General features: G+C 49.0%; 1 protein-coding gene across 6 annotated transcripts in view; it reads left to right on the forward strand.

Annotated features, from left to right (window-relative positions):
- Positions 1-921: 921 nt before the first annotated feature.
- MLXIPL (MLX interacting protein like) overlaps positions 922-24,206 on the forward strand; it is a 47,795-nt gene continuing 24,510 nt past the window's right edge. For 2 of the 6 annotated variants that reach the window (XM_056819772.1, XM_056819771.1), the window contains exon 1: positions 21,761-22,143. In XM_056819772.1, the coding sequence (XP_056675750.1) occupies positions 21,767-22,143 (377 nt within the window). In that variant the 5' untranslated portion in view covers positions 21,761-21,766. Of the gene's footprint in view, positions 1,080-21,758; positions 22,144-24,206 lie in introns of those variants that run through there. The other 4 variants (XM_056819769.1, XM_056819770.1, XM_056819776.1 and 1 more) reach the window with 3 other exon arrangements.

Genomic DNA, 24,206 nt, shown 5'->3' on the forward strand with positions numbered 1-24,206 from the left:
TGGAGGTCCAAGTTTCAGTGGAAGGATGGACGGATGGATGCTCAGGGCCAAGGATGGGAGCTCAAGATTAGGAACAGAGGCTCACCATGGAGACAGCATGTTAGTACTGGGGATGAGTCCCAGGGGTGTGGGTTCAGAGTGGAGGAGAAGAGTTCTGTGCCTGGGATAGGGGCTCAGTGCCTCAAGAAGTCCCCCACGCTGTAACCTGGGAGGAAGGCTAGAAGCCCCTACCCCCCTCTTTCCCCACCGGCTGGCAGGGCACCCCAAATCTTTCCTCCTCCCTTTTTCCTTTCCCTGGCCCTCAAACTTTAGAGGCTGGGCACCCAGAAACTCAGGGGGTGGGGGGAGGAGGTGAAAGGTAAGCAGGCACGAGAAGCACCCAGGACAGTGATTGGTAGCAGCACCCAGCTCCTGTTCCTGGGCATGGCTGCTCCACAGGCTTGCCCGCTGGCTGATCGGCTGCCTCCCACGTGCTAAGGAGAGAAGGAGGCACCAGAGAGAGGGTCAAAGGACACCTTGAAGAGACCAGTGATAGGCAGCCTGGGGACAGATCATAGGGAACGACTATAAGGCTCTGAGTCTCAAGCAGAACAGCCCACAGAGCCCTCTGGTGCCCGAGCAGAGCAGAGTGTGACCCGGGCAGCCTGGGCAGGGAGGAGGGACAGAGCATCCCCAAGCCACCCGCTGGGGGGGGGGGGGGGGGGGGGGGGGGGGGGGGGGGGGGGGGGGGGGGGGGGGGGGGGGGGGGGGGGGGGGGGGGGGGGGGGGGGGGGGGGGGGGGGGGGGGGGGGGGGGGGGGGGGGGGGGGGGGGGGGGGGGGGGGGGGGGGGGGGGGGGGGGGGGGGGGGGGGGGGGGGGGGGGGGGGGGGGGGGGGGGGGGGGGGGGGGGGGGGGGGGGGGGGGGGGGGGGGGGGGGGGGGGGGGGGGGGGGGGGGGGGGGGGGGGGGGGGGGGGGGGGGGGGGGGGGGGGGGGGGGGGGGGGGGGGGGGGGGGGGGGGGGGGGGGGGGGGGGGGCTGCCCCAGGAGGGGGACGTGAAGGAGCAGCCACTCACGCCACCCACCGCTCCCAAGGAAACCAGGTGAGGGATCTTCGGGTTAGGGAAGGGGACGAGGACGGGTGACAGCCAAGGAAGGAGGAGGCAGGGGAGCCAAGACAAGATGATTTCCTCTCTGGTCTCTAAGGGAGCCCAGGAGCTGTCAGGCACAAGGAGCTGCCTCTGTGAGCCTCAGTCATACAATCTGTCCAATAAGTGGGGGGGGGGGGATCCTCTAGTCCCAGTGGGAGCTGAGAGACAGAATCCTGACCCCTGTAGTGCCTATGGGGCACACTCAGCCTCAGCTCCCCAGGAAAGGTGAGCTCAGACCCAGGGAGGAAGCACAAGGGAAAGGACTCAAGTATTTGAGCTCCCCCCAACACCTATCCACCATATACAAATTGTGTGTGTTAATGGGGGGGGGCAATTCTGTTTGCCTATTACCAAACTGAGGCAGAAGTCTAAGAATGGGGACCACAAAAAGGGCTTATGGGGCTAAAGGATTGCCTGGGATGGGGGTGGCTGGTCTAAGGACCAGGAGAGGCCCCCACCCTTGAGCTTTCCCTTTCAATGAGAAATCTGAGCCTCCAGATGACTAATGCTAGCTACGGCCATGGAGGCAGAGTTCCAGCTCCACATGGCTCAGCCAGGGGAGGACGAGACTCCTTGTTCTAGGGGTATCGTTTTAGGGTTTGGGGGAGCCTGGATTCTGGGGTGCCTTCGGCCACATTGGTAGGGAAAAGGGGGAAGTAAGGGTGGGGAGGGAATCTGAACCCCAGGAAGTCCAGCCCTCTCCACCTGGGAGAAATGGTGTTTTGGAGCATTCCTTATTGGTCAGTTCTAATGGCCTGGAAAGTTGGACCTGAGTTCTCCTTGCCACCACTGCCCTGCTATTTGCTAGAGAATTCCCTGGCTGAGTCTAGACTAAGACTCCGGAACCCTGGGAGTCCCAGCATTCCCAATGCAACAGGTGACCTTAAACAAGTCACCTTCCCTTTCCTCCCTAAAATGAGGCACTTAGACACGTTCCCCGGCTCTGGACAGAGAAGATGATAGAGCCAAGGTGCCAGAGCCATCCACCTCTGTACGGTCACTGTGAGGATTTCCTTTGTTTAACCATGTTCATTGGTACAAGGGTTTGATGAGGGGGGGGGGGTCGCCCTTCCTTTTTCGCTGTTAATTGTGGGAAAGGGTATCAGGGGAGGGGAAGCAGACTGGCAATATGGATGCAAAAAAGAAAAAAAGGCCAATGAAAGAGATATTTTTAAACACACAAAAGACAACAGACAAAAGGGCCAAACAAAGTCCAGACTAGCAGGATAGTTTTGAAAGTACTTTGTAGAATTTGTTTACTTTTTTTTTTAACCTTCACCTTCTGTCTTGGAATCAGTACTGTATATTGGTTCCAAGGCAGAAGAGTGGCAAGGGCTGGGCAATGGGGGTCAGTGACTTGCCCAGGGTCACACAGCTGGGAAATGTCTGAGGTCAGATTTGAACCCAGGACCTGGGCCTGACTCTCCATCCAATGAGCACCCAGCTGCCCCCAGAATGTAAGCTTCTTGAGGCAAGGAGGACTTCATTTTTGTCTTTGTTATCCCCAGCCCACCCGTGCATGGTGCTGGGCACACAATAGCTAAATAATAGCCAGCATTTGAACAGGCCTTACTCAGTGCTTTATAATCTTGAGTTATTTGATCCTTGCTCAACCCTAGGAGTTAGGTGCGATTGTTACCCTGTTTTATGGTTTCTCTTATTATAGTGCTAGCACCCATTTACAGCTGGGGAAACTGAGGTCAACAGAAATAGGTCCCATAGCTCGAAAATGTCTGAGGAAGGTTGGTACCACCTCGCTGCCCAGTGTGGCCTTAATGAATGGCAAAAACAATTGAATTAAAGACCAGAATGAGTGATTCAGCTGAAGTCAGGGTCACTTAGAGGCCAGCAACAGTGACTGGTCTGAACCCGGACCAAGGGCTCAGTCTATAGCCATGACCAGGGATCAGTCATTGGATAAAGGTGAATCTGTGGCCAGCCCACCAACGAGTTCTCTGATCTCTGGGGCTGTTTCCACCTTTGGAAAATGAAAGAGTTGGCCATGATGGTCTCTGGGGTTCCTTCCTGCTCTGTGGAACGTCGTGTCATTTGTTCTAAGAGATTCTGAAACCTGAAATTCAAAGCCAGGATGAAGAGAAGAGACAGACAGAGACAGAGACAGAGAGTGGGGAGAGAGGTGGGAGAGAGAGAGAGAGAGAGAGAGAGAGAGAGAGAGAGAGAGAGAGAGAGTGAGAAAGAGTGGGGAGAGAGAGGGGGAGAGAGGGGGGAAGTGGGAGAGAGAGAGGGAGAGAGAGAGAGAGAGGGAGACTGAGAGAGAGAGAGAGAGAGAGAGAGAGAGAGAGAGAGAGAGAGAGAGAAGGAGAGACAGAGAGAGAGTAAGAGGGGGGGAGAGAGAAAGAGAGTGAGAGAGAGGGAAAGAGAGAGAAAGAGTGGGGAGAGAGAGGGGGGGAGAGAGGGGGGAAGTGGGAGAGAGAGGGAGAGAGAGAGAGAGAGAGAGAGAGAGAGAGAGAGAGAGAGAGAGAAGGAGAGACAGAGAGAGAGTAAGAGGGGGGAGAGAGAGAAAGAGAGTGAGAGAGAGGGAAAGAGAGAGAAAGAGTGGGGAGAGAGAGGGGGAGAGAGGGGGGAAGTGGGAGAGAGAGAGGGAGAGAGAGAGAGAGAGGAGACTGAGAGAGAGAGAGAGAGAGAGAGAGAGACAGAGAGAGAAAGGGGGGGGAGAGAGTGAGAGAGAGGGAAAGAGAGAGAGTGGGGAGAGAGGGAGGAGAGAGAGGGAGAGAGAGAGAGAGAGAGAGAGAGAGAGAGAGAGAGAGAGAGAGAGAGAGAGAGAGTGAGAAAGAGTGGGGAGAGAGAGGGGGAGAGAGGGGGGGAAGTGGGAGAGAGAGAGGGAGAGAGAGAGAGAGAGGGAGACTGAGAGAGAGAGAGAGAGAGAGAGAGAGAGAGAGAGAGAGAGAGAGAAGGAGAGACAGAGAGAGAGTAAGAGGGGGGGGAGAGAGAAAGAGAGTGAGAGAGAGGGAAAGAGAGAGAAAGAGTGGGGAGAGAGAGGGGGAGAGAGGGGGGAAGTGGGAGAGAGAGGGAGAGAGAGAGAGAGAGAGAGAGAGAGAGAGAGAGAGAGAAGGAGAGACAGAGAGAGAGTAAGAGGGGGGAGAGAGAGAAAGAGAGTGAGAGAGAGGGAAAGAGAGAGAAAGAGTGGGGAGAGAGAGGGGGAGAGAGGGGGGAAGTGGGAGAGAGAGAGGGAGAGAGAGAGAGAGGGAGACTGAGAGAGAGAGAGAGAGAGAGAGAGAGACAGAGAGAGAAAGGGGGGGAGAGAGTGAGAGAGAGGGAAAGAGAGAGAGTGGGGAGAGAGAGGGAGGAGAGAGAGGGAGAGAGAGGGGGGAGAGAGAGAGGGAGAGGGAGGGGGGAGAGAGAGAAAGAGAGGGAGAGAGAGGGAGAGAGAGAAAAAGAGGGAGAGAGAGAGAGAGAGAGACAGAGAGACAGAGAGACAGAGAGAGAGAGAGAGAGAAGCCCTGGATCACCCATGAGTTGCTCTCCTGAATTAGCAAGTACATTCACAACAAATTGTGCTTCAAAAGCAGTGTGGTACAGTGGAAAGAGTATTGGTTGTGGATTCAAATTCTAACTCCTATCAATCAGTTGATCACTCAGAATGAGGGAGCTGAACTAGATGGCCTCTAAGGTCTCTTTCAGCTCTAAGGCTGTGATCCTGCACCTCCTTGACTCTAAGGGTAGCCCTGACTAGAGGCATTCAAAAGAATAGAGAAGGGAGCAGAAGGGACTCATCACAAGCAAACCATTTCGGGGGTCTTTGTGCCCCCGCTTTGTCCAGCTAGGTCCCAATAGGATCTGGAATGTAGGACTTCTCCAGGACATGCAGGAAAAACCACCAGGAGCCCCAGACCCTTTCCCACGGAAGTATTTTGCCTGAGCCAACCTATAAACCTCCGCCTCGAGCCCCGCTTCTCCCACCTTCCTCTTCCTGCCTGAAACCAGCCTGAAAACAAAGGTGGGTGGCCATGGGACTAGAAGGAAGAACTGAAACTGTCTGGCGCAAGATTTCTGGAGGTGACCCAGATCTGGGGATGGCAGGAAGGAGGGAGCCATTGAGGGTCATAGATCAGCCTGTGAACAGTTCTCCAAGCTATGGCTTCTCATTCCCACTCTCCAACCCAGAGGCTTGGTCGAAGGTTAATCATCGTCATCACTAACACACCTGAACAGCATTTTACATTTCTTCCCCTGGCTCTCCCCTCCATTTCCCCCCATGATTTCCTTACACCCCTGAGTCGGGGCATGGCAGGCGGGGGTTATAGCTTGTGACTCATGGGAAATCGGGCTAAACTGGCAGCTATCAGATCTGAGTTCTAATCCTAGCGCTGGGGTTTATTGCCTGTGTGACCTTGGGTAAAGGACGGGACTCTTCTTGGGCTCCTAGTTGGGTGTTACCAGCGTCCAGGAATGAGGAACCTCCTCACAGGCAGTAAGTGACAGAGAGGGACGCCACGAGACGCTGGCAGCCACCCATCCAACAAGAGTCAGTGTAGACCCTTCCTGGATCCTCCCTTTTCTGCTGGGGACCCCACCTGACCTTAGAGGGGCAGCCCCGGCTCCAGGAGAGGACGTTTCCCGAGCAGGTCACAGTGATCAGAATTGTGTGGCAGGCAGCACATCTCCCTTGGCTGGCCCCAAAGGAAAATGAGTGGTGCCATGCCCAGATGGAGCATCTGCCCCCCTCTCAACAAAGAGCCAAGTCAGCCAGACAGTGCCCTGAACATCTGTATAACAAGATTTACCGTCTCCTGTCTGATTAGACTTCACTAGAGCACTTTTTAGAGCTGCAGGGCAGGGGGACAGCTGGGTAGCCCAGTGGATAGAGCATCAGGTCTGGAGTCGGGAGGATCTGAGTTCCAATCTGACCTCAGACACTTCCTAGCTATGTAACCCTGGGCAAGTCACTTAACCTCCATTGGCGAGCCCTTGAAGCTATTCTGTTTTAGAATAAATACCTTAGAAGGTAAAGGTTAAAAAAAAAAGAACAGTGAGGCAGGCAGCATTCTCTTCACTTGACTCTTGGGGAAACTGAGGCCCAATGAAGTCACTTGCCCAAGGTCCTTCAGAAGCAAGTCTGGACAACAACCAGGGCTCTTTCTAGAACTAAATTAGTGATAGTCTGAGGCTTGAGGCTGGGTCTCCTCATCCCCTGCTCTTTCCATAACAGCGATACAGCTTCTGAAACTTGGGTGCAAACATGTAGGTTTTTTAATCCAGGAGTGAGGAGGAAGAAATAAAGAGATCATGTAGGAGGGGGGGAAAGCCTAGGATTTGGAGTCAGAGGACCTGAGTTCAAATCCTGAGTCTGCCATTTGTTATGGGTGGGACCCTGGAGAAAAGCCCTTAATTGCCCTGGGTCTCCTCTCTCAAATGAAGGGATGGGGCCAGATGGGTGGCTTCTGAGGGCCCTTCCAGCTCTAGGGCTCCTCCTTGTGAGCGATGACACAAAAACTGTCAGTGGCTGGTAGAAAGCAACGCTCACTCGGTCCCTGGATACTGACCCTTCCCCTCCATGATTACACACCCCTAAACACCTAACCCTGCTTTCCCTATTGCCTTTTTAAGCCCTCATCTTCCGTCTTAGAATCAATACTGTGTATGAGTTCCAAGGCAGAAGAGTGGTAAAGGCTGGGCAATGAGGGTCAAGTGACTTGTCCAGGGTCACACAGCTGGGAAGTGTCTGAGGTCAGATTTGAACCCAGGACCTCCCATTTCTGGGCTGGACTCTCTATCCACTGAGCCACCCAGATGCCCCTGCCATTTTTTTTTTAACTGAACTTGTGAGTACATTGGTTTAGGGAACTCCAGGTGATAAAGTTCCATGCAGGTTGTTACACTGAACTAAAAAGTCTTGAACAGCTGCAAGGAGCACTGAGAAGGTGACGACTTGCTCTGGATCACACAGCAGGTCTTCTTGCCTCTAAGGATCACTTTCTGGCTGCTCCACCACCCTATCTCTACTGCTACTGTCATCATCCCCACTAAAGTTCCAGAAGTATTTGCATTTCCTGGGCAAGTCGGTTAACCCTGCTTGCCTCAGTTTCCTCATCTGTAAGATGAGCTGGAGAAGGAAATGGCAAACCACTGTTATAGGATGTCTACCAAAAAAAAAAAAACAACAACACCTTAAATGGAGTCACAAAGAATCAGACACAACAGAACAACAAAAAAAGGATCTGGATCTGGGATCTGGAAGGATCTGGAAGCTGCCCCAAGATCTTGAGAAGAGGTTTCAGAAAATGACCATCTAGCCCACACCCTTCATTTTACAGAGAGTGAAACAGAGGTCCAAAGAAAGGGAAATGACTTGCCTAAGATCACACAGCCTATAAGCAGGAGAGTGATAATAAACTTAAAGCACTGATGGTGGAGACAATTTAATCTCTCTAGGTCTCAGTTTTCCCTGCCTACAAAATGGAAAGAATAACCTCCATCCTGAGATCATGACATTATTCTAGACCTTTTTTAGTTGTAAGAATATAAGGAACCACTGTTACATTAGAGATGTGATATTGTGCCAACTGGAAGGCAGAAATAAAACTCTTGGGTCCCTTCCAGGCTTAAACTGATGCCCCTGTGATTCTGTCCAATCCCCTTGAAGTTAGGAGTGAGGACAGCATTGGATCAAGTCTTCCATCCATTTCCATGTTTCCAAGGTGACTGCTACTCTCAGGAGCTGGGTTAAAGACCTTACAAATATCTCATTTGAGTCTTACAACCCCATGAAATGCTGTTATTTTCTCCACTTTATAGTAAAGGAAAGTGAGGCACAAAGAGGTTAGATTGACATGCCCAGGGTCACCCAGCTAAAAGAGAGGTGAGGCTGGATTTGAATTCACATCTTGACTCTAGAGCCAATGTTCTGTCTACTGGGTGACCTAGCTACCCCACCCATGGTCTTCTAAATATAGAGAAGGTTTATACCCAAGCCGATCAAAAACCCAGGCACAGAAGAACTCTTAGAAAAAGAATCTGAAAGTCCCAGATTCAAATCTCGACTAGATGCTTTCTATGTAACCCCAAGCAAATCACTTTAACCCCTGTGAGCTTCAGGTTCTTCCTCTATAAAAGGAGGGGGTAGGACCTCTTCCAGCTCTAAATCTATGCTATTAGTCCCATTTTCACTCTCAGAGCATACTAACATTGGTCCCAAGCTCACCACATTACTATGAACCAGATACTTTTCTTCCCATCTGAAAGGTGGGAAAACAGAGACCCCAAGCTAGAAATAACCCAAACACAATTATGCAAAAATATGTTAATGAAGGTACCAGGATGGAAAATGAGGATTCCCATCTGATAAAATGGAAGTCCCCAGCTCCATACATGAAATGCAAGAGGAGAATGAATGAATGAATGAATGAATGAATGAATGAATGAATGAATGAATGGATGAATGGATGGATGGATGGATGGATGGATGGATGGATGGATGGATGGATGAAAAAGTGTTTACTATTTGTTCATTATGTGCTAAAGGCTAGAGATAATACAAGATGAACAGCATGATCCTCTTTATAGTCTAATGGAGGAAACAACATATCTAAGAAGAGTAGGAAAAAAAAGAGTAGGGGGGTGGTCAGAGAAAGGTATTTTGGTCTGGGAAGTTCTAGGAGTCATCAATGGAGCCTTTGAGGAGTCCAAAAGTCTTCTCTTTTCCAGAGATAATGGTTTGATCGATTGATCCCAATTCTAAGGCAAGGGGTGGAATGGACAAGGGCATGTCCTCTGCTGGTCTGGTTGGTAGCATATAGCAACGGTGGCTGGGCAGAAAGTAGCCAGCAGTTGGAGTGAGCACAAAGAGAGGTACTTATTATACACTTCTGGATGGATTAATTGACTCCCACACCAGAGCGCTGTCCACCTGAGCAGCAAGAATTCTCACTGCAGCATTGGGGAGCTATGGGTAGAACCAACATGCCAATATCATGATTGTATTCTGAATTTAAATGAAAATGTTGATTGCAGATGAATCCTAAGGTCTCTTCTAGCTCTAAATATTGGTTCTGTATTGAAGAATCACAGCCTTCCTAGATCATTGGCATATTCTGCTATCGTTGGCTAAATGTTAAAATTCACTTTTTTAAAAATTATAATGGGGGGCAGCTGGGTGACTCAGTGGATTGAGAGCCAAGCCTAGAGATAGGAGGTCCTAGGTTCAAATTTGGTCTCAGACACTTCCCAGCTATGTGACCCTGGGCAAGTCACTTCACCCCCACTGCCTAACTTTTACCACTCTTCTGCCTTGGAACCAATACACAGTATTGACTCCAAGATGGAAGGTAAGGGTTTAAAAAAATTGTAATGATTTATTTTTATCAGATTAATACCATAAATCATCAAAATCATATAATAATATTATGTTATATGCAGGCAGCTAGGTAGTTCAACAGTTAGAATTCTGAACCTAGAGTCAGGAAGATCTGAGTTCAAATCCAGCCTGAGACACTTACTAGCTGTGTGACCCTGAGCAAGTTGCTTAACATTGTGAATTTGTCTTGATCCACAAGAAAAGGAACTGGCAAATCACTCCAGTGTCTTTTGCCAAGAAAACCCCATGGACAGTACTAGTGTGATAGGGTCCATGGAGTCACACAGTCTTTCACAACAGAACAAAGATTACATGAAAATTATGATTATTATAAAATTTGTGATTTTTGTGGACTTTTTCTCCCTCTTTCAAATCGATGGGGTTTTCTTATGCTCTCACCCACTACTTCCCAGTAGCTGTAACTGTTACTGTAGCTGACTCTTCCCTCTGAAATGTCTTCCCTTCCCTCTGAAAATTCTACCTGTTCTTGAGGACCCATCTCTAGCTGAGAAATCTTTCCCCTCTTTTTTTTTAAACCCTCACCTTCCGTCTTGGAGTCAATACAGTGTACTGGTTCCAAGGCAGAAGAGTGGTAAGGGCTAGGCAATGGGGGTTAAGGGACTTGCCCAGGGTCACACAGCTTAGGAAGTGTCTGAGGTCAGATTTGAACCCAGGACCTTCCATCTCTGAACCTGACTCTCAATCCACTGAGATACCCAGCTACCCATCTGCACCCCCTTGATCATGCTGGGGTATATGCCTAGCACCAGGGTCTCTGGGTGAAAGGATTCGAGCAGCTAAGCAACCTTTCTCCCATAATTCTGGACCAATTCACATCTGTACCAACAGCATCTCTTCCCACCACCCACCCCTCCAACTCGGATGGCCTCCACTACTTAGCATTCTTTCCAGTTGGATTGCCCTTCTTACTCTCTAGAGAAGGAGAGAGCCGTGAATAGCCCGGGGTGACTTGCCTGATTAGGGCTGAGCTGGGATCCGAACTCGGGTCCCCTAGAAATACTGTTGCTTCTCTTGTTTGAAGTATATGCCTGGTTCTGAGCAGAAAACTATCTCCTCCTCCTCATGTCCTCACCGGGCTGGGCACTCCCAGAGGCTCTCGGGAAATACCCTTTCTTTGATGGATCAACTCTCCTAGCTGGGAGTGGGAAAAGAACAAAGGGGTGGAGCCTAAGGATTGGCTGAAAGGGCTTGGGAGGGGCCCAGATATCTGATGGGCTCAGGCCGCCCTGCCAGTCATTTCAGCCTGTCTGTTTCGCTTTCTCTCAGCGACCTTTTTTTATTATGAATTGGGTCAATTTTCATTTTGTACTTGATAAACATGAATGTAAAAAGCAAATATTCAAGATGCTTCTATATACAAAGAACAGGAAATGATGACTATATATGGACCTGTGAGGCTGTATTACTTACCATTTGGATTTTTTTTTAAACCTTGACCTTCTGTCTTAGAATCAATACTGTGTATTGGTTCCAAGGCAGAAGAGTGGTAAGGGCTGGGCAATGGGGGTCAAGTGACTTGCCCAGGGTCACACAGCTAGGATGTGTCTGAAGTCAAATTTGAACCCAGGACCTCTGGGCCTGACTCTCCATCCACTGAACTACCTAGCTGGCCCTACAAGACTGAAGAGAAGCAAATATCCCATTTTTTTTAAACCCTCACCTTCTGTCTTGGAATCAATACTGTGTATTGGTTCCAAGGCAGAAGAGTTGTAACGGCTAGGCAATGGGGGTGAAATGACTTGCCCAGGGTCACACAGCTAGGAAGTGTCCAAGGCCAAATTTGAACCTAGGACCTCCTGTCTCCAGGCCTGGCTCTCAATCCACTGAGCTACCAAGCTGCCCCATCCAGTCACTTTCTAACTGTGTGACCCTAAGCAAGTCACTTAACTCCCATTGCCTGGCCCTTGCCCTTCTGTCCTAGAGTTGTTATTAGGACATAAAGGGTTTAAAAATTAATGAATGAATGGATGGATAAATAAATGTCCATAGTCTAATAATACATATTATTGCACTGACCATGTCCAAATAGTATGCTGAGCTCACCCTGTCCCCTTAGTTTTAGCACTTCTCTCTCAAGAGGTCCACTGCCTATGCTGTCAAATTTGCAAATGAAACAGAACTTGGAGAGGTGGCTAACATGCTGATGGATAGGGTCTGGGTCCGAAAAGATCCCATATTAATTTGATGAGATATATTTAATTAGATGCTGGGGAAAGACAACTTTGAAAGACTTGAAAATTCTTGAAAAGCCAACAAGATTTCAAAGGACTAATCTCAAAATATACTACCTATTTCCTGACAGAAGCAATGGCACAGAATGAGTTGTATATTTTGAAGACATGGCCAATTTAGCCATTTGTTTTGCTTAACTATACATATTTGTTACAAAGGTTGGGGGTAGGGGGGTTTAATTGGGAGGTAGAGGGGAAAAATTAGATTTTTGTTCATTGGAAATAATTTAATTTCATTTTTTAAAATATGATGCTGAGTAAGGACAAATATAAAATTCTACCCTTGGGCCCAAAAAATCAATTTCCCACATTCAAAATGGGGGAGAATTAGCTTGTTCATGCTTAAAATAGTTCATGTTTAAAAGATATATGAGTTTCATTGGATTACAAACTGAAAATTAGTCAATTGCTTGGGAGAAAGGATAAAATTACCAAATTCTGGAAATGGGCTGGGCTTTAGAGGTCATTTTATCTAACCAATAAATATTGGTTGAATTAAACGGTGTTTTATGGCAGCCTAGAAAACTAATATAATCTTGGGCTACCTTAAGAGAGGGGCTAGACTGGGGAAATCCTAGTTCTGCTGTCCATGGAAGGGTTATATTGGGTTTTGGAAGCCATGTTTTGGGAGGCACAATGGAGAATATCCAGGAAGTGGATCCAAGATTAGTAGCAACAAAAACTAGAACCACTCCAAGAATTTTCTCAAACCAACCTTAAAATAGTGCCTCAAAATGACAGGAGTCACAGGGAAGAATGGCCAAGATGACAAGGGACTTGTAGATTTGTTCTTTTAGAACCCCCAGAATCAATACTATGTATTGGTTCTAAAGCAGAAGAGTCCAGGGTCAAATTCGAACCCAGTACCTCCTGTCTACAGACCTGGCTCTCTATCCCCAGGGCCACCTAGCTGCCCCATCATTTTACCCAGGAGCAACCGAGTAACAGAGAATAGGATTTGTCCAACGTCACCTAGAGTGTGGCAGGGTCACGACTCCTAAGTGCCCATCCATAGCTGCTTCCTTTCTACAGTGGCAGGAAGGTATGAGAGAGTCCTTCAGTTTACCTGCTGCAAAGGGGCTTCAAAGAGGGTTTGCAGTCTTTGGGGGTGAACAGAAGACAACCAGGGACTCAAGGCAGTATCTACATTGTCCCCATCAGAGAAATCGTCTGGTGCCTGGCCATTGCAGAACTCTAGACTCTCCTCCTCCCAGAATGCCTTTTGAATGAGAACACTTGGAATTGCCTGCCTACTCCTCTCCCTCTGATCCTGTGAGAGTGGGAGTGGGAAGCCCTTAGTGGAATGCAGAGGTTAGAGAGACTACAGAAGAGCTGATGCTTCATATCAGTCAGTCTCAGAGGTGAGATAGCTCATACCACAGAACAGCAAAAAGAGTAGGAACTGGGGGCAGCTGGGTGGCTCAGTGGATTGAGAGCCAGCCCTAGAGATGGGAGGTCCTGGGTTAAAATCTGGCCTTAGACACTTCCCAGCTGTGTGACCCTGGGCAAGTCACTTCACCCCCATTGCCTAGTCTTCACCACTCTTCTGCCTTGGAACCAATATATAGTCTTGATTCCAAGACGGAAGGTGAGATTTTAATTTTAAAAAAAAAAATTTTTAAGAGTGGGAACTTTGGAATTGAAGGACCTGGGTTTGAATCTCAGCTCTGCCACTTTGCACTCAGGGTGATCTTGGGCCACCCTCTCTGGGCCTCAGTTTCCACATTCATCAAATGAATGGGTTGAACTGGATAGCTTTTAAAGTCCTTTTTTATCTGTAAATCTGTGATCCCATATGCCTTCTTCAGCATGGAACTAAGAAGTAGAAAGGAATTAATCCTGGAGAGCAGCACAGAGATACTGGCCAATCTCAATGACCAAGGCCACGAGATGAGTCAATGATGAGAATCACAAATGCAACCAGGTGTCCCTATTCCCAGTCTGTCAACCTCATCCTTCCTGCTTTGTGCAGAACAGTCTTGGATATGAGAATTGAACAGAGATATGGGGACATTTATTGTTCTTGGGTCAAAGACACTCCCCTTCTCCTACCCAGCAAGCCTTTTCTTCTAAGAGCAATTTGGCAAAACCAGTCAATCCATCAACAGAATCTAACTAAATATTTTCTGTTCCACACCCATAGTTCTCCATCTGTCTAATGAAGGAAAGGAGATTCATTTTCTCATCTCTTCTCCTAAGTCTGAAATAGTCATGACTATTGTAATATTTAAAATTAGTTGTTTGCCATAAACTGTTATAATTAAAATGGTTGAAGGTTTAAACTGTAGTGATTAAAATAGTGGAAGATATAAATTGTGATAGATATAAGAGAGGGTGAGTAAATTTGACCGCAGAAATATGTTTCACTACAGTGTCTTGTTTTTAAATCAATATATAAGGTGGTCACCAGGGAAATATTCCCAATTATTCAATATACCCAAGTCAACTGGGTTTTATAGAGATTTTAATTAATAATACAATAAGTAATTAAAGGAAAGAGAGAAAAAGGAAATAAGTATGAAGGGCCTTAAGCCAACATGGCCTAGACCTGAGTCTTAAGAGAGAGAGATCAGTCAGTCAGTCTTTTATCACTCACCACAAGGTCTGTCTAAGCAAGGATTCTAGTGACACCAGGCCAGCTCCATCTCAGCTGACTTCACCAGAGAGAGTTCCAGCCAGAGTCCTCCTTAAAGAGCCTTCCAGCCAGAGACTGTTCCAAAGGGCCTCTCTCCAGAGCCTCCAGAGGGACAGAGTCCCCTCAGAGGAGCTCCAGCGAGACCTCCTTAGAGATTGTCCTCCAAGAGCTTCCCTTCTCCAGAGCCTCTCTCAAGAGATTCTTCCCAAGTGATCCTCATCAGAGATCCTCCAAAAGGATTTTTTCCTCAAGAGATTCTGCTTTTTCTTATATAGGGGTTTTTCTCCTATGTCACCTCCCCTAAGTCCTTACATCTACAAATCACTGTAGACGTTTTCCAAAGGACTGCCCATCTGAATTCCTGCTAAGTCGACTAATCTCCTCAGTAAGTCTGAACCAGAGAAAATGCTGTTGTGTCGACTAATCCCCTCAGTAAGTCTGAATGAGAGAAAACATAGCTGAGTCAACTAATCTCATCAAGAGAAAACTTGCCCGACCCTTTTAGGTACCTAGCATCCCACTGTATCAATTCTAAAAACAGGCCTGGCTCAAAGAACTCCTTGCCTTATCATAAGCATGGGTCCAAGTACTTTCATTGTTTATCAAGGAGTTTTCTCTCCTAAAGCAGTCTTAAGTATGGGTAGAGTTGGGGTCCTCCCATAGCAAGGAGTTTTCTCCCCTAAAGCAGTCTTAAGTACAGTTGGAGTAGAGGTCCTCACATTTCTGATCCTGGCGAGTTCTCACATCAAAATGGGGAATGTTTCCAGTAGGGAATTTGTTTCAATGGAGGATTCCTCAATGTGGAAATGTTTAACATTCACAAGTCTGAGAGATTTCAAGATTTACACCATCACTTTGAATTTGTATTATTGTCATTTTACTATTTGGACATCCATTATTTTAAGTTCATTTTCTTGTTCTTTCCCTTTTCATTGTTGTAGTCACTGTGTACAGTTTTCCTGATTCTGCTCATCTCAGTCTGTATCAGTTCATAGAAATCTTCCAAGTTTTCTCTGAATCCTTCATTGTCATTGTTTCTTAGCCTATTAACATTCCATTCTCTTCATGGATTAACAATGATTACCAAACTTTTTTGATTACTCTCCTCTATCAGTAAAAAAAAAAACAGAGAACTCTGCAATATCTGTATTTATTTATTCATAAGTAAATAGAAATGCAAATATTTATATAAGTAGAGATATTTATGTTGCATATAGTTATAAGTATCATCAAACAGAAATTAGAAATGGATGAGGTCGAGATGAAATAATATTTGATCCCAGAAACAATAGGGAGCCACTAGAATTTATTGAGGAGGGGAGGGCTAACCCACTCAGACCTGCACTTTAGAAAAACCATTTTGGCACATGGTGGGGAAATGATTGGAAGTCTGAGGCTTGAGGCAGAGAGAGAAATGAGGAGACTGTTGTAACCATCCTAGTGTTTGTGTTTGTAGAGAAAGGATAGATGGGAGAGATGTTGTAGAGTCAGACACCAGACTTGTCAAATGATTTAAGATACGGGGTGAAAGAGGATGAGCAATCGAAGTTGGCACCAAAGCGGCAAACAGTGGTGGTAGTGGTGGTGCCCTTGACAATAATGGGAAAGTTTGTAAGCCTGGTTAATTTGGGGTGGTGGAGGAGAAAAGAGGATGTAATACATCTGCCATGCAGAGTACAACCCCCTGATGCCCATTCATTCCTGTGAGGCTCACTGACTCACTAAAAACTAAAAAGAAGGGAGCCACTGGGTAGCTCAGTGGATTGAGAGTCAGGCTCAGAGACAGGAGGTCCTGGGTTCAAATCTGACCTCAGACACTTCCTAGCCTGGGAAAATCACTTAACCACTATTGCCTAGCCCTTGCCACTCTTCTGCCTTAGAATCAATACCTACCTAGTATTGATTCTAAGACAGAAGATAAGAGTTTAAAAAAAAAAGAAAACTAAAAAGAAGGAGGAGAACCCAACTCTGACCTGTGGGTTCCTGCCCTGGAACCCAGAGCCTGTCCTGCTAGGGGTGGGTACCTGCTGTTGGTACTTAAGGGCACCTGGGGCTCAGAGCCTATCATGCCAAGAGTTTCTGCCAAGGGTATTTGCTTAGGTACTTAAGGATGCCTGGGGCCCATAGTCTGTCCAGCCAGGAGTACCTGCTCTTCTATCTAGGGGTCCCTGGGGCACAGAACCTGCCATGCCAAAGGTACCTATTTAGGTACTTAGGGATACCTGGATTCTGAGCATCCTAGACCATGGAAACAGCTGGTGTTGCTTTATCTTTGGCACATCCCTTCTGTTTCGGAGAGGTTTGGTAAATCATGGGAATTGGGGACGATGTCCAGTTCACCATCTCATTGCTCACATGATCTCATATTGTATGCTAGCCATTTGATACAATCAATCCCTGCATATTTTTGGTTTGTTTCTTCAAACCCTACTTTCTGTCTTAGTCAGAGTTAGTCAGACCTCCTGTCAAAGCTAAGATAAAAAGGCGGCAAGGGCTAGACAATCTTGTCCTCTTTCATATTCCCAGAGGATCAAAATGGCATTATTAAGTCAGGGTCAATGTGCAGTGTGTCCAACTGCGGCTGATAAGACCAATACAAGCCTAGAAAGCTCTACTACAGGTCAGGCACAAATAGCCCCTATAAACATTTGGGAAACCAGATTAAAATGTAATTGGAGGGGCAACTAGGTAGCATGGGGGGGATAGGGTGCCAGGCTTGGAGAGTGGGGGTCCTAGGTTCAAATATGGTCTTAGATACTTCCTACCTGTATGACCCTGGGCAAGTCTCTGAATCCCAATCATCTAGCCTTGCCACTCTTCTGCCTTAAAATTGATACTAGAAGAGCAGGTAAGGGTTTAAAGAAATATAATTGGGAAATGTCTAATAAAATAAATAAAAATACAATAGAAAATAGATAATGTTCACATGTGGTTTTCTAAGTTAATATTTCTTTATGTACTATTCAGTGGAGCTATTTCTATTTGAGTTGACACCACTGCTCTATGGGATTGCTACTAATAACTTTGTTGTTTAAATCATTTTATTGATGGTTTTTGCTTTATATACCATAAACTATATACTAACTGCCCCCCAACCCATAGAATACTCCCTCAGAATCAAGACAACATTAAACAAAACCAGCCAAGACAAGCATGACATTCCACTCTGTCGGGCTCCCACCTCTGGGATGTCTCATCAGTCCCTTGGAATCCAGCTTGATCCATGAATGAAACCTGAGGACAGCTGCCTTTTAGCATTCTTTTTTTTCCATTTTCATTATTATAGTCCCTGCTTGTCTTGTTCTTTTGGTTCTTCTTGTTTTGCTCTATGTTATATCATCACAATCTTCACAAGCTTCTCTGAATTCTTCCTATCCATTCTCATTTCTTGCAGTAATAGATCACAGTATGTTCAGCCATCTCCTTATCAAAGAGAACCCACTTTCTTTCCAGTATGGCACTATCAGAGACAACTGGGTGACACAGTGGATAAAGGGCTAGATCAGAAATAAGGAAGACCTGAATTCAAAATCTGCTTCACTTATTAGCTTTGGGACCCTAGACAAGTCTCTTAATCTCATTGTGACTCAGTTTCCTCATAGGTAAAATGGGGAAAATAATTGCATCTACTACAGAGGGTTGTCGTAAAGCTCAAATGAGATGATATATGTAAAATCCTTTGCAAATCTTTAAACATAGTTGTAAATTATAACTATTCTTCATATAAAAAGTTCTGCTCTGAATATGTTGAAATATGCAGAATCTTTCCCTCCTTTCTCTTACCTCCTGGTTTCAATTCAAATTCGAACTCTTCTGCTTACTCTCTCGACCTTGGATGAGAACTAAATGAGCTTTCAATATTATTCTCCTTCCTTCTGCTTTCATCACCTGGCAGATGTTCGTCTAAATCTTCCGAGGTTTCTCTGAATTCTTCCAACCTCCATCCAATTCATTCTTGACTGTTCCCTCAACTCTAAAGTAAGGGGATTGGAGGAAGTGCTCGCTAGAATCCCTTCCGATTCTAACTCTAGGAGCTTCGGAGGGCTGCACCATCTCCCTCTCCCTCCCCTTTAAGTCCCGGCTGGAACCACACCCTCTACACGGCTCTGAGTAATTGTAGAACTTGACTTCCTAGGAGCCTCCTAAAGCAGGGAGGCTGTCAACTGGGGAAAAGCCGAAGGCTGAATGATGGCTTGGCAGCGGGACCCCGAGGAGGGGGGTGGAGCCCTTCCCCACTCCAGTTCCTTCTCCCACTAGAGAGATTTGGGGAGACTCAGACAGGGGGGGAGGGAGGGGTCTGGTCGCCTGTTGGAGGAGGTAGAAGGAACCAGGATAGGTCAAGGCGGCTGCGGATTATACCTGCCATTTGGTGTCCGGCTGGGGCTGGGGTCTCCGTAGCCAAAGGATACCCAGATAGGCATCTAGCTAACCTGACACCGAAATACATTACGGCCTCATTGCAGGAGATCCTAATCTGGGGCTGGAGTGGAAGGGGGGGAGGGGAGGGAGGATGACCTTGGCGGTAGGCTAAGACAAGTCAGATGGTAAAAGTAGGAGTGAGATAAGAGGGGAGAGTATATAAGCCTTTGGACTCCTCAAACTCTGCCCATATTAGATCCTTGGGCTGGATCCAGGAACTCATTCTTTATAGACACACCTTCCCTCTCCCAGCTAGGGTCTGCAGATCCCCGACCAGTCTTGCTCAGGCCATACATTCAGTTCTCCCCAGAGGGTCTACCCAACAAGCTGGAGACCTTCCTCTATTCCTTTTTATTATCTGGGGGGTAGGGGTGGAGGAGAGAACAGCCGCAGCCCTCTGGCTGTCCTCTCTAGCCAGGTGGGCTTTTAATAGTTGTCTCTTATGTTTGTTTGTTTGGTTTTTAATTTTTAATTTAATTTTTAAAAATAATTTAATTTTAATTTAAACTTGTGGTTTTAGTCAGGCTTGATTTTAACAAATGTGTCTGGGAGAACCCCTTCTCGAGGGATGGAGCCCATGGGTCCTAAGTGCCTGAAGAGGGGAGGAGAGCCTTTCCCCACTTCTGTCCCTTCTCCCCCTAAAGCAATTTAGGGAAAGACACAGGCAGATGGGGGAAGAGAGAGAGAGGTCTGGCCCAGTGCTGGAGGAGGGAGTGCTGGTGGGTGAGGTAGAGGGAACCAGGGTACAGAACCCACAGATTTCTGCTTCCAGATTGAATAACAAAAAAGAAAAAACTCCCCTACCAGGGTTGTAGCCATCACTGGTAACTCAGTCATCCCTCCCACCTCAACCCTCTCCTACTGCCTCCTCAGGAAGAGGGAACTTATAGGAATGCACATTTATAGGCAGGATAGGAAGAGTGGCAGACACTAGAACAGGAATCCAAAGGGCTGGGTTTGAATTCTGCCTCTGCCCCATGCAAGGGCATTCTTGGCAAAGATATGGAGGTATGTCATTTCCTCTCCAGCTCATTTTACAGATGAGGAAACTGAGGCAAGCAGTGTTAAGTAACTTGCCCAGGGTCACACAGCCAGGAAGTGTCTGAGGCTGAATGTGAACTCAAGAAGATGAGAGCTCTGATTCCAGACCCTGTACTCTGCAGCCTCAAAGCTAGCTGGCCTCTCCCTCTGCTACTCCTACAATAATAACCACAATGGGCAAGTATTTGTCAAGCACCTACTCTGACCTATATGGTGCCAACCCACTTTGCTGGTGAATGTTTAACAACTGACTCTCCAAACGATACATTTTCAAGTTAACACTTTCTCCATCACTTTCTTAAGTCTAGACTATCAGGACTTATCAATTTCCCACAGGTAATACTTACTCAGAAAATTTAACAATCAGCAAGTAGGAGCAGGCTCTGCCCCTTGGTGAAGCCTAGGAACCTCTTCTCAGAACAAGTTTTTTTAAACGCATATATGCGTGTGATTACAGAAGAACTCAACTACGATGAAATAGTTTTCTTTTTAAGTTCACACGCTCCAGGTGGAGCCTCTGCTCAAAACTATGGATTGCAAAAAAGGTGACCAATTGCAAAGAACCTGTGGGTTCCCTAGAGCAATAGTTCTCAAAGCCTGGTCCAGGGGTCCCCAAGACCCTTTGGGGGTCATAATAATAACATTAAGATCAAATACTGCAAATATCAATAGATATAATCCACAGAAACAAAAGCTCTTTGGGTCTTCAGTTTTTCTAAAAGACCCTTCCTTACCTGCCTCCTTAGAACCAATTCTGTGTATTGGTTCCAAGGCAGGAAAGAGTAAGAACTAGGCAACTGGGGTAAGTGACTTGCCTGGGGTCACACAGCTTGGAAATGTCTGAGGTCAAATTTGAACTCAGAACCTTCTGTCTATGGGTCTGGCTCAATCCACTGTGCCACCTAGCTGCCCCGGGTTCCTCAGTTTTTAAGAATGTTAAGGAGAAACCAGTCAGTTCGAGACCTTCTCCCTTCGAGTTTAGGTGGAGGGATTCTAGAGCAATACACAGATCTAGTCCCTCTCCCCACACTGGTTCTGGAATTCTGGTGACCAAGACATAAAACACAGGAGTCCTTGTCAGCTCCCTCAAAGAGCTGCCTAATTCCGTCTGGGAAACAGAATGAGCTTATGTAGCACAGAACAGATACAAAAGTAACTGAGAAGTCGGGCGCTTGGAGCTGAAGGGAAAGGAACGGGAAAGATTTCATGAGGAGGGACTTGATCTGGCCCTGAAGAGGCAGAGATGAAAAGAGTTCATTTCAAGCCTGGAGGACAGTTAATGCAAAGGCTGGGAGGCAGGAGATGCCTTGTACTGGCTGAAAGATAGCAATAATAGATACTCTTTGTACTCCGCTTGGCATTCTGCACTAATCTCACTGGATATCCACAACCAAGCCGTGAGGTCCATCCAAGTGACTCCTGGGTAAATCATGTCTCCTTTAAAAGTCTGAGTTTATAGGGGGCAGCTGGGTAGCTCAGTGCATTGAGAGCCAGGCCTAGAGACGGGAGGTCCTAGGTTCAAATTTGGCCTCAGACACTTTCCAGCTGTGTGACCCTGGGCAAGTCACTTGATCCCCATTTCCTAGCCCTGACCATTCTTCTGCCTCGGAGCCAATACTGTGGTATTGACTCCAAGACGGAAGATGAGGTTTTATAAAAAAAAAAAAAAGTCTCAGTTTCTTCCTTTGTAAAACGAAGGGGTTGGACGAACTCTTAAGTCTATGCTAAAGTGACTTCCTCGGCTTTGGAGGGTACTTCTCTTCCCTCTCTACTGCTTTCCCGCTCTCCCTTTCTCCCTACCGCTCCTAAGACCCGCTTCCCTCCCAGCCGCCGCCGCCGCCGCATCTAGCCGCGCACCTGGCGCATATATTATGTTAATGAGATCCTCGCCCCGCCCCTGCAGGCCCAGTTGCCTGGCTGCAGACCGAGGGCGGAGCCGGCTGAGGTAGAGGTGGGTCCTGGAGGACGGGGCGGGACCATGCTAATGAGGACGCCCCGCGGCGCGGGCCGGACGCCTAAGGCAACAGGCTGCAGCGGGCCTGACGGGCTGGCTGAGGAGATGGCCGGAGCGCTGGCTGGGCTCGCGGGGGGCTTCCCTGGGCCGCGTGCGGAGCCGGCGCCGGACTCAGACTCGGACACTGACTCGGAGGGGCCGGGCCCCCGGCGCGGGGCCTCCTCGCTTCTCCGCTCGCCACAGGTCATCCACAGCGGCCACTTCATGGTGTCGTCGCCTCACAGCGACTCGGTGCCCCGGCGCGGCGCCCAGGAAGGGCCCGTGGGGCCCGGAGATTTCGGGCCGCGCAGCATTGACCCCACGCTCACCCGCCTCTTCGAGTGCATGAGCCTGGCCTACAGGTGAGCAGGGATGAGTAGGGTCTCCCTTCCCCATCCCCATCCCCCGCATCGAGGCAAGCCCCTGAGAGCCCGCTGCCCCCTCCCTGGAGTGCCCCGCCAGTCCCAAGACCCCCTCTTTTCCTCGAACCCGCGGACACCCCTCTCCTTCCAGGGCACCTGGGCATGGGCTCCCCACCTCGAGCCCTCCTCCCTTCGCCACGCTCCCCCTGCCCCGTACCCACCAGAGTCTGCTTCCCCCTCCCTGGGGTACCCTGCCTGTAGCTGGCTATTCCCTGGGCTCCCTCCATTTCCCCACCTGAGCCAGGACTCCCCTCCCTCTGGGACACGCGGGGACCTCAGAGGGAACATGCCGGAGCTCCTCCTCCTTGCCCCGCCCAAACCCTTTACACCAGCACCCCGACATTCCCGGGACACAGGCCCGGAGGTCCCCTTCGGACCTGCGGCTCCCCAGCCCCATCCTGGGATGGCCCCCTCCTTCCCCTTCGGGGAGCCCACGGACCGAGCGACCGCAGCCCCACCTCCGCAGGCCTCCCTCGCCCCCTCTTCCCTTTTGCTCTACCAGGGACACAGCGGAGGGACCTTTCCTGCTGACTCTCACCTCGGGGCTCTGGCCTTCAACACCGGGGGAATCCCACCGGGACTTCTTGCTCTTCCCTAAATTCCGTCGATCCCCTGCCCCCACACGGCACATCCGCCATCCCCAGACCCTAGAAGATGGGCTCCCAGGGATTACCCTCCCCCCTCCCCCCCATACTGGCTCCTGGGCAGACCCACCAGAGCCCCCTCCCTGGCCCGGCACTGCTCTCCGCGAGGCTCCCAGGGCCCGACGTGGTCCCTCCAGTGCCCAGAACCCCACAACCTTCATCCTCCCCCTCCCCCAAACCTTGCTGGAAAGGGGGGTCCTTCCTCTACCCCTAAGGATGCCCACTAAGGTCTTCACTGCCCCTAGCCACGAGTTCACCTACTAGAGCTGGGGGAGCAGGGGTTCCTCTGGCCTGGTGGGGGGCCTGAGGGCTTCCTTGTAAGGTTGGCGCCTCCAACCCCTTCTTCTTCCTGCTTGCCCCCAGGAGACTCTAGGCCAGCAGGGGGTGCTGCAGCCTGCTTGGGGATGGCCAAGCTGCTGGTGGTCTGGAGGGAGCGCTAGGCTGGGTAGGAGGGAGGCTTGCTGTCCCGGGACATAGCTCCTCTTCACTGCTCCTGTGCTTGGAGCCAAAGGGTTCCATCGCAGGCCTCAGAGGGGGCAGTTGGGGATGTCAGGTCAAAAGGCTTAGGGACGGTGGAAGGCCACCCCCAGCAAGCTCCAAGCTGTACTCTCCGGGGTGTAAAGGAACCCCTTTCCCTGCCCCCCTCCTGGCCAAGTGCCCTGGATGTCCTGGAGCAAAGTTCCCAGAGCAAAGAACAGAGCAACCCAGGGACTGGGATAAATTATCAACTGGGAACCAACGATGGGAGAGGAGAAAGGGGGATAGGCTGGCCTTGATCTCTCTGTGCAAATATCTCTTTTCATCCCTCCCCCCCTTCTGAGAAATGCTGGCACCCACTGGCTGCCCTTCCCCCTGCCCTCAATCACCCGGGCATCCTGGCAGGGGCAGCAGTTACCTCCCTTTAGTTCCAGAGGAGAACATGGCGAGGGGGCGGTGGAGGGGCTCTTTTTTGACCAGCCAGGGGATTGGAGCCCTCGGTCCAGACGCCGAGACCCCATTGGCCAAGCAGGCAGCGGGTAACCTTGGCCCACATGAGTTGGCTTGATGCCCAGGTCATGTTGCAACCCGATCGGCTGGGTGGCCAGGACCAATGTGGAAAGTTCAAATTCCCACCCCAACTCTCCCCCTCCCTGCCCCTGTTCCTCCCAGATCACGAGACTCAGTCTGGGGCATCTCGGGTCTCCAGTGTGGTCTTACCCCCAAAGGTGTTAGGGTCCCTTGAACCCCCTCCCACCTCCCCCCAAAGAGCCTGTCCCGTCTCCAGGATGGCAGATCAGAGGGTGAGGCTACTGTCCCAAGGGTGGGCGAGGGCACGGTGCATCATCCAGTTTCCCCACCGGCCCTAGGATACAGGCCAGG

This window comes from Monodelphis domestica, chromosome 2 (assembly GCF_027887165.1).
Source record: "Monodelphis domestica isolate mMonDom1 chromosome 2, mMonDom1.pri, whole genome shotgun sequence".
NCBI classification, from domain to species: Eukaryota; Metazoa; Chordata; class Mammalia; order Didelphimorphia; family Didelphidae; genus Monodelphis; species Monodelphis domestica.